Here is an 11143-nt window from a genome sequence, read left to right as displayed (position 1 = left end):
CTCTTTGACCCTGCACTGAGGCCACTTTAGAGAACAAATCTGAGTGGGTGAAGTTCAGTGGGATCGGGGTGACATAATGACACATTTATCTGATTATTAATATCACAGTGGGAGCTTATTTTGTTTCTGCTGTATCTCATCTCAAACTTGGAGACCGTGTGCAGAGGAAGCAAAGGGGCATTTACAATTTGCATAATCATGCATATTCATAGGTCTTTGCATTCTTAATGAGTGTTGAGGTTTAGGGACACTTTCATAGTTTTTGGTATAACAGTAATAATAAAAAATATTTAACAATCTATCATTCAATATATTTTGTGTGTGTGTGCTTTAAAAAAATGTATTTAGGGGTACTTGAAAGAATCCTTCACTGAAAAGTTCATTAGGGAACCAAAAGTGATCCTTCTATGCTCCAAAGAGGACCTTTTGGCACCATTTTAAAGAGTATATTGTTGTGCTTGGCCCCCTTTACAAGGATCTACCATTTTTTAGCTGCAATTTGTTTGGAAGTAATGTAATAGCTCTTTATGCTAATCCAGGACCCCAAGTAGCAAAACAACAACAACAACAACAACAATAATAATAATAATAATAATAATAATGAATGTCCCATCATGAATCTATGGAGATGTTGCCTACATCTTCGTGCTACAGTCGCCAGTCTCCGGTATTATATTCACTTATTGGTGCAAATTCAGGGGGTGACAAGGGTTGGGGTGGCATATCTTTCCCACTTTTTGTTATTATGTCAGATCGTTTTTTATGAGGTTGCATAACGGTTGTCAAAAAAGTGCATAGTTTTTAAGTTGATATTGTCCAATAAATCTTCCACATCAGTCATATTGCATTATCATTGCAAGCTAAAACAGAGGGCAACTGCAAAAAGCTCCTTGTGCACACTGAACTGGACCAAGAGCAATGTGTGCAGCACTGCTTAGTACAGTATGTAGCCTAACAGCTAGCATCACCACCTTTTATTTGTATCAACATTACATGGTTATTGCCTTTGTGCACATATGTAATTCCTATTAGTTATATTGTTTGTTTTCATATTTTAATGTTCACATTAGATATCATAAGAATATAGTGCTTTGTTTACATAAATTTATTTATGTATTCCAACTTTCATGTAGTGCTTGCATCGTATGTAGGCTATGGCCTTTCGATGTTGGTCACCCCCACTTCTCAGATCAAATTTTCCGCCCCATATTGACCCCTTAAACTCTAAGACTTTAGTTCTTCATCAAAACCTCTGCAGTAGTTTCATGCTTAATGCTGTATAATACATACTGGATCATATCACTTAAATGAATAAACAGAAAAGCTGCAAAGTCAATGCTCTAAGTCAAAACAATGACATGGAATGAGTTACATTTTAATTTCGGATGGAAATCGTATGGTTTTGTTGGCTTATTTGGAGAATAAATATAATTATAATAGTCTTTTATTAGCCTGCTATACAGTATGAGGCATAATAAATATAAAGGGTTAAAACTATGGACTTATAGCTCAACTATGGCCTGTTGAAATTGTTAAAGCTTGCCTGAATGTGACATTTTGGTAGGGAAAGTAGAGGGAAAGTAAAGTATCCTTTACGCTGTAGCTAGAATAAATAAACAAAGTGGATGAATGAATAAACAAAAATAAATAAATGCAAAATAGTTTTTTTCATTTCCTTCTTAGAGTGAATAGCTGATTTAAAGCTTAGTGCCGTAGCTGAAGATACCCTCAATCTAATGAAGAAGTTAGGACCACAGAAGATCATGTTGAGTATCAAGACTTAATATGACAGGCAGAAAACACGTTATGATGAGTGACACACATAATAATCCTTGTTTATTCATACCTTGCTTGGAATAGCTTCCTTCAATGGAACGTTAAATGGGAACGTGTGTTAATTTAATGTATTATATATGAAAAACCTGATGTTTCTCAGCCTCTGTTTCATTTTAAGTGACAACCGATACAGAAATCTGACATATGGCCACATATGCACATATATCATAAAGGATCAGGCATGTACTTCAAAGCAGATGAACATATGTGTTATGTACACATATATAAGTATTAAAGATTTCACATATATGTATAATATATGGATCATATTTGGGTCTGATAGTTGGGTGAACACCAATGCATAATATATGGACTGTATATTTATATATATTGTCTGTCTGATATGTGTCTGATGCATGTATCGTACAAATGTGTTCACCTACCCATATACACACCAAAAGGCTTTTAAAAATATTGCATATTTTTACATATATGTGTAGCACATATATCACTGCTGCTGGACCAAAACTTTGTGTCTCCAAAATGGTAACTTTACAGGAGAAGGAAAAAACTACTTTACTTTTAATGTAAGTCAATGGAACCAGACGTTTTCAAAACATTTTAGGCCATTTCTTTTGGTCCATTCATCTTGAAATTTACACACAATGTATATGACAGTAGGTATTTTCAAACTATGTCAAAAAATCAATTATGAAAAAACAGAGAGAGAATTGAGGTTTTGGTCCGACAGCAGCAATACGTTTATATATGTTGATGTAAGACTAAAATGTAAGTTCCATATTTGTAAATGGGTGGCTTATCTATCAATTAAGTTGGCACATATGTCACAAATTTCTTAGACTATTCCAATGTTATTGATTATTTTGGTATATTTCCTATGTTTATTAGCCTGTTTTACATTACATATTACACAAAGCTGCATGTTATATAGCATGTATGAGTAATATATGACAACCATATAGGAATAATGTTTTCTAACCTATTGTTAAATGTATGTGTTGCACATATATGCTTGATGTATGACTGAAATATATAACCCTTATTTGAATAATTTTAATTTTAATTTCAAATTAGTTGGCATGTATGTCACATATATGTCCATATGTGACTAATGTAAGTTGCATTAAGGGTAAAAATCCATGCCATATATTTAAAGTCCCTACACTGCCATATATCAGATTTTCTGTGCATCCATTTGATCCATTCATTCATTATGGAACCATAAATGTACCAAGAAGGAATCAGATGAAGAGCCGAGGAAGCTTTTTCAATGCAAACACCCATCAGGGTAAACCTTCCTTCTTATTCTCTTATCAATCTCAGCAAAAATGGACTGATTCAAAGCTGAGCCACACGTGGAACGTTATTAAACTTTTATTAGCCCCCCCCCCCTCACCACTCCTCAAATAACGCGAAAAATAAAAACTGGGACAGAAATGTAAACGTACAAAATAATCCTTATACACACGGTGTATTTTATATGACGTACACATGCGCCTCACTGGCTCCTCTTACACTCCTTTAATGCATAATAAGAAACGTTTCGCGTTTTTACGCCAACCAAAGAAAGAGGTATAAAGAGATGGACATCAACGGGTTTGTAATAAACGTATGATGGGATTCTTTTCATCTTATGATTATAATAATAGTGATAATAATTCTCACCTAGCGCTGTGAAAACAGATGTGCCCAAAACAACACAGCGCGTGCTACCTTTGAACATATCTACGGAAAAAACAATGCAGATGTGTTCTCATCGGTCAGCTGCGTCAGAGATAGAAGCGTGTTGTTAATGAACACGTCATTTCTGGGAGATTGCGACGCTCGTTTGATCTCATAATAAGAAATGTGTTGATTTTCTTTTGAACCCAAATAAAAAGATTCTTCCAAAAATTTAAAACACGTTTCTGTGTTTTTCGCTGAAAGAATTAAAGAAGAATTCCACCGATTTGACGAAGAAGTCGAATAATTCGTTTATTAAAGTGTAAACAGAGCCATTCGGAGCGGTTCGATGTGAAACGTTCTACGCATTTCAAAAAGATGGTTCTTCAAGGGTTCTTTAGTGATGGCAATGGTTGTACGTGGTAATGTATAACACCAAAATGAGTTCTTGCCATCGTAATAATAGAAGAACTCTTTTTGGTGCTGTACAGAACCGTGTTCAGCACAATCTGCAGAACCATTTCACCATTTAATCATGAAGAGGTTCGACATAGAACCCGTGGTTCTAAATAGAACTATTGCCATTACTAAATAACACATGAAGAACCCTCTTTTTTTAAGAGTGCAGAAGCCTTTTAGATGTCAAAAAGGTTCTATAGAGAACAACGTACAACACAATCTGAAGAACCATTTCACCATTTAATCATGAAGTGGCGCTACATAGAACTCGTGGTTCTAAATAGAACTATCGCCATTACTAAGGAACCCTTGAAGAACCTTCTTTTTTTGGAGTGTAGAAGCCTTTTTGGTGCTATATTGAACCATTTTCAAAAAGGTTCTTAATATAACACATTGTCCATCAGTCTGGAGAACCATTTCGCTATGAACCATTTCACTACGTCCATTGAAGCATGAAATGGTTCTACATAGAACTCATGGTCTTAAATAGAACTAATGAACCCATGAAGAACCATGTTTTTAAGTGTGTCAGAATTGGTCACAGTGGTGGTGATGGGAACCAGACGTCTGAGGGGTTTAATGGCTCTAACATGCTTCAGCTAGACCCCCCAACTGTTGAATTGTGGGTAAAAAAAAAAAACATTGAAAGATTGTTTATGGAATATATGAAATGGAAAGTCTCACATTTGCTTTAATTTCGGGTGCTACGAGACAATTTCTTTCAAATTTAATTGATTCAGTTCATTATTTTTATTTTTAATATTTATTTTATTTCTTTGGGGGGGTGGGGGTCGCTGAATTATGATGGACACTTTTGGGTGGGCAAATCTAGAATGCTAACTTGTATTCTAATTTGTAGGCTGCATGGCAACTGGCAACCTTGTTGTAGTTATACGTGACTGTTGTTTGTGCAAAGACGAAAGTCAATTTTAAAAAATAAATACACAATAAAATCTACCTCATAGTTATGAATACGCCGTCCGAATGCTTGAGACGCTGATTTACGATAGTTTTGAAATCGAGTTTTGGCCTTAAACTTGTTTTCTCCCTGGCGGAGGGATACGTGCAGACAAAATAGTGCCTACTTTCTCAGACTGACCACTGTTTCACCATAGAAAAAAACCTCTCGATTTGGGTAGTAAATAAAGACGTTTGGTTCCGTTCACCACCACTGTGAAAAAAATCAGACAGTCATTTCACATCAAACCTGAACGGCTTTTGTTTACAACGAGTGGATTATGAGAAATGTTGAAACGTGGGTGGAATTCCCCTTCGAATGGTTTTCACTGGATTCTGTTGACCGAAATGTGTACAGCATTTGCACATAAATGAAACGCATCAACACAGTTTTTGAGTTCGCGTTTGGCTAGAGTTGCGTTGACGTCATCAGTCCAGTTCAGTTTTTTATGCCTCATGACGGAAAAAGCGCAACTTTTAGCGCGTTTTTCGTCACAAAGCGGCTTCGCCGAGTAGCCGAGCTGTGATTCGCTCATGTGGAGACGGTGTACACATCTGACTCAGGTCAGTTCGTTCATTATGGGACTTTTTCCTTATTATAATCATAATAATAATCATGACAGTGATGATGATGATGATGATGATGGTGGTGGTAACGCGTCGGTTGTCGTCTGTGAGTCAGTAGTCAATCTTGTTATAAAGATTGTATAAGGGCAGGGCGGGCAGGTTGCTTCCGGGGTAATATAGGGGCGTGGGGAAGGCGATGGAGCGCGGCACGGGCACGCGCAGCAGCCCGTTCTCGCGGAGCACGAGCGGCATGCCCACCAGAGTCTGCGCCGAGGCGTGCGCCATGTTGGCCGCCTCCAGTTCGGCCGAGAGCTGCCGCTTCCACTTGTTCCTGCGGTTCTGGAACCACGTCTTGACCTGCGTCTCGGTCAGCTGCAGGCTCGAGGCGAGGCACGCGCGCTCCGAGCTGCTCAGGTAGCGCTTCACGTCGAACGTGGACTCGAGCTGGTAGACCTGGCTGCGCGAGAACACCGTGCGCGTCTTCTTCTTGGCCGCGGCGCCCGCCTTGTCCGCGCCGATGCCCTCGCGCCGCCGCTCCTCGCACGACGCGCCCTCGCGCTCCTCCTCCTCCTCGTGCTCTTCCTTGTAGTCCGCAGACAGCAGGGACGGGGGCAGGCGCGCGGGACGCTCCAGGCCGTCCTGGGACTGGAGGAGGGATTTGGGGGGACCTGCGAGGCCGGCAAGACACACACACACACACACACACACACACACAAAGAGACGTTTGTTTTTATACTTTGTCAGGACGAAGAGTAATACATATGTCCCGTATGTATTATACATTTGCGAGTACCTATATGTAACAACGTCTCATATGTATTATATGTGTAATTATCTGTGTATAACAATATTGTCCCATAAATATTGTATATGTCTAATTACTCACATGTAAAAATATTTCATTTCATATTAAATACATATGTAATTATCTCCCATATGTATTATACATTTGTAATTACTTGTATGTAATAACAATGTCCCGTATGCATTATACATTTGTAGTTATATGTATGTAATAACAAGGTCCCACATGTAATACATATGTGTAATTATCTGTATTTACCAAGTGTCCCATATTATTGTATATTTGTAGTTATATCCATGTAACAATAATCTCCTAGGTGTACTATACATTTGTAATTATATGTATGTAATATATCAATGAAATATCAATGTTCTATATGTCTTGTATGTGTGTTATTACCTGTAATAAAATTACATTACATGTGTAAAATATTCACATGTGTAATTATCCCTATGTAGTATAACCTCCCACATATATTATATATTTGTAATTACAGGCACATAACAATAATAATCTTTCATATGCATTATGTGCAATTTCATATATGTAACAATATTTATTTACATACGTAATACGGGTGTAATTATCTGCATGCAATGTCCAGCATGTTTTGTATATATGTGTCAATATGTAATATTATGTCTTATAGGTATTATACATGTGTAATTACCGGTTTGTAATAATATCTCCCATATATATACTGTGTTTATAATTTTATATATAAGTACTTAAATATAATTTGTATGTATGTATAAAGGTCTATACATATGTAATTTTATGTAGTACCTATGTAATAATAAGTTTTCTTAGCCTAACTCAACTCCATCAACCAAAAATGAACCAGATTTTTTTTTCATTTTCATTATTAAAATAAAAATTCAGCTTCATTCTATTTGTTGAAGGCTGCTTTGCTGTTCCTGTCTAGGTGGGCTACCCCCCCTCATAAGCGAAATGTGGTTGCAATGGACAAAGACGCAATAAAACCAATGGTGAATGAACTCGTACAGAACTTGAGGTATAAAAATCCAACATCAAGCTTTTAGATTGTAGTTAAATGCTGTACGTTTCAATGCAACATCGCAGGTCTCAAATCAACACCTGGAATTTTGACACTTCCAGTGAAGTTACAAGATGGAGAAACGTAGCACTGTATTACTGTACAGTATGACAGCATAATCAAATGCAACCTGATAATTGGTTTCCTGTTACTGTAAACTGCGCAGAATGCCCCGTAAAATCCCCAGCGTTGGGTTAACAGCTGCAGTGTCCAGTTACCACCTACAGTGTTGATTTACCAGCTGCAGTGCTTGAAGTAAAATGCAGTGTAGAGTTCAAACCTACAGTAGAAGTGTTCGAACACGAGCCTCATTTCAACCCACTTGGCCACAAATAAGCACCGCAAAGACGCCGTTTGCTCCAGACTGACGAGTTTGACGTGAGTGGGCGAAGTTTTCTCATCTGAAGTCTCGCTTCGGAGCTTCCTCCGTGTCGCGCGCTAATTAATTAATCAGCTGGAGTATTTTATTTGTCCTATCCCGCGTGCCCATTACTCGCTGCTTTAGCTGAGAGCTCATCACCGCCTGTTTGATCGACTGTTGAAAGGTGACGGGTTCGCCGCTGTAATATGAGCGACACTGGTGCGCGATATTAATTAAAGCCGCTTACATTTAACGCTCGATTGGCCAAATGCGGCGCGATTCGCGGGAAAAGAGGCGGCGCGATCAATTAGCAGGACGCGCGAGAAACACTGCGTTGATTATTCGACCTCGTCCCCTGTTCAGCGGGGAAAAACAACAGCGTTCTAGCCTGACCAGTGGAGATGGACAAAAGTTACAACCAGTTCTGCAGTACACAAGACGGGTCTTCGAGGGTTCTCCAGTAAAGGCCATGGTTGTATTTGGAGCCATGCTTAAATGGTTCTCTGCATGGTGAGACGATTCTGAGATGGAGAATGTGTTGCATATGGAACCAAAAATAAGGTAACAGTTGAAGAACCCATTTTGGTGCGATACAGAACCATAAATAACAACATGCAAAGAAACATTTAAGCATGAACTGGTTCTATATAGGATCTATGCTTCTAAATAGAACCATTGCCCTTGCTAAAGAACCATTGAAGAACCGTTGTTAGCACCTGCTGTTGAATTAAAGTGTACAGAGCTGAATTAACACCGAAAGTAATACATAAACATGAATTACACCAATTAATTCAGATCTGTAGCGTTGAATTAGCACCTAAATCGTGGCGTAAACATCTCCAGAATTAAAAACTAGTGCTGACCAAAAAACCTAAACAACCCTAAACTGTTGCATTGACATCTACAGCTTTGAATCAAAGCCCACAGTGTTGGTTTCACTTTGTTTTTTTTAATAAAAAATATCTACACCGTTCAATTCAAAAATGTGCAGGACCTAATTATCACTTATGGGGACAAAGCCTGGTCTTAAATGATAAATGGTGAATCAACATTGGGGATTCTCTGTAACTCGCTCATAATAACGAATTACCGTGCAGTGTTGATAGGAGATAAAATGTATCAGTGGTGAATGAGCACATATAGATGTGGATTAAGCCTTAGTATTGGACTAAATTGCATGGATAGAGCTGAACCAGTATGGGACATTCTTTTTAGTTTAGTGTTAGACCTAATATGGCTCTAAGAAACTGACCCATGTCGAATGAACACACTGTTGCATTAACATGTACAGTGCTGAATTAAACCGTAATATCACCCGTGGAAATTCGTTTTAGCCTCGGTTTTGATTTAATCTGGTTCTGAGAAACTGGAAATAGTGTTGAATCAACATCCACACTGCTGCATTAACATGTACAGTGCTGAATGAAAACATCCAGCGTTGAATAAAATATAACAGTATTGAATTAACAAGTAAACAGATGGATTAGGCTTAGTTTTGAACCAAACTGGTCATTTTTAGCCTCAGTTCAGCCTTAATCTGGCTCTGAGAAATTGGAAATAGTGTTGCATTACATTTACAGTGCTGAAAACATCCAGGGTTGATAAAATAAAACAGTGCTGAATTAAACTCTAATATCACCAGTTAAAATTCTTTTTAGCCTCGGTTTAGACTTAATCTGGCTCTGAGAAACTGGTCAATAGTGCTGGCCGGTTGTCCAGGGTTGAAGTAAAACCCACAACACTGAGCTAGAATGAATGGACACATGTAGCGTCCAAAAGCGTGGTCATAAACACACACTGGTGGTGTTGCTGTGCTGTTTAGTCTACAAATAGGCCCCGTACTGTTAAAATAACCCTATAAACCAATAAGGAAAGATTCGGGGGTCTCCGGTCGCAGGTCCGGAGGTCTTACCCAGGCAGGAGAAGTTGAGCGGCTGGTGGCGGCTGCAGGGCTCGGGCAGCCCGGGCTCGGAGCAGCAGCAGTCCCCCGAGTCCTCAGCCCCACTGCACTCGTCCTCGGAGGACACGGACAGCGCGCGCTTCCTGGCCGCTCCCGCGGGGCTCTGCTCCTTCCCCTCGCTCGCCGTGCCCAGGATGGACTGGATGGTGAAGCTGGAGATGGGGGCGGCCGTGCACTTGCTTCCGCTGTCCTGAGAGTGGCTCATCCTCGCCTCATAACAGTGCGGCGCTCCGGCGCTTTACGGGACAATAAAAACGCGCTCGGTTTGTTCAGTTAAGGCTACATATAAAGAGGTTTTTAATAACAATAATAAAAAAAACAGCTTGGTTGTTTCTTTAAAAAAAGAAAAGAAAATAATAAATAAGTCCAGCAGAACGAGCGCGCGAGCTCTTGTTTATTTTTTTATTTTTCGTAAAGTGCCGTTTTCGTGCGCCTCGCACGCGGCCGAATGCATCGCGGTCCGCGCGCGCGCGCGCTCTGGGCTCCAAGGCTGCCGCGCGCGCGCCCTCATTTGCATGTAGGTAAGCGCGGCGCCGGCCAATAGCGCGCGCACAGCCTAGCCCGGAAATTTCAAAAACACACGCTGGGGAGGAAAGGGGGACAAAAAATAAAGAGGAAGGGGGGTGGGGTGTGGGGGGGCGGTGGACTCAGAGAAACAGCGCGAGCCCTTTCGGCAAACCGCACTTGTTACTGTTTATTTTAGTTATTCATTCACTTATTTGCTTATTTACTTACAACGTCCAAGTAATGTCAACAAAAATAAAGAACAATTAAGAACAATGGCTTAAGTATTTTTTTAAGCTCAGTTGCAGCATTTTGTGTATAGAGAAAGCATATAAATTAGAATGTCATATAAATTGTCTGATAAATTAATTATTTTTCATCGCTCCTGTTTTTAAGATTGCTAATTTCCTTCTTCTTAGAAGTGCTTCAAACGTGCGATTGTTGCAACAAATATTTAAAGATTAAGCCTATTTGTACATTCGTTTGAAGTTTATTCAAAAGAAAAAAAAAATCTGACATCTTGAGCCTGAGAGTTATACAAATATACAAGCTATGAAAAAAGCACTGCAGATGTTTAACTCGGGCTTAAGGTGTACATTTATGCTTAACTTGTGGTAGATATTTTAGAGAGTAGATGCATGTAGAACACTTACATGTGGTAGAGCTACACAATACAAACTGATGTCATTACAGTGAAAGGACCTAAATTAATCATTAACAATAAAAACACGGAGCGTAACTGTACTATAGCAATACAATGCAGCAATACGAACCTATGTTATTCGTTGAATCCATTGCTTGGACTAAAAAACTTTGCCTTCGTCTGGCTTGATTGAAATGTGTTTTCAGCTGAAATGTGAACCTGTATGCACATCTGCTTGAACTTTTAAGTAACATTAAGTCTTGGAGATCCTGCTCACCCTCACCCACCACCTGAACTCCATGGCCAGAACTCATACATCACATTAAACAGGCCTTTTAAATTCCACCAGGCTTCTGCTATAAATGGCAAAT

At 39.2% G+C, this 11143-nt stretch overlaps 1 protein-coding gene across 1 annotated transcript; it reads right to left on the bottom strand.

Annotated features, from left to right (window-relative positions):
- Nucleotides 1-4417: 4417 nt before the first annotated feature.
- hmx2 (H6 family homeobox 2) lies at nt 4418-10069 on the bottom strand. Its single transcript, XM_036593600.1, has 2 exons — nt 9578-10069; nt 4418-6110 (listed from the first exon to the last, which is right to left on the bottom strand). Exons 1-2 carry the CDS (start codon nt 9828-9830, stop codon nt 5554-5556), a joined length of 810 nt encoding a protein of 269 aa, XP_036449493.1. The 5' UTR covers nt 9831-10069; the 3' UTR covers nt 4418-5553.
- Between the last annotated feature and the right edge of the window lie 1074 nt (nt 10070-11143).

Source organism: Colossoma macropomum, unplaced genomic scaffold (genome assembly GCF_904425465.1).
Source record: "Colossoma macropomum unplaced genomic scaffold, Colossoma_macropomum, whole genome shotgun sequence".
Classification (NCBI taxonomy): Eukaryota; Metazoa; Chordata; class Actinopteri; order Characiformes; family Serrasalmidae; genus Colossoma; species Colossoma macropomum.
The sequence above is the reverse complement of the archived record's forward strand: the minus strand, read 5'-3'. Positions and strand labels throughout refer to the sequence as shown.

What these genes read in the sequence shown, in the direction of transcription:
- hmx2 (XM_036593600.1), bottom strand. Translation starts at nt 9,830, where the DNA reads ATGAGCCACTCTCAGGACAGCGGAAGCAAGTGCACGGCCGCCCCCATC. An exon ending in GCTCAACTTCTCCTGCCTGG is followed by an intron (nt 6,111 to 9,577) that starts GTAAGACCTCCG and finishes CCGGCCTCGCAG; the next exon opens with GTCCCCCCAAATCCCTCCTC.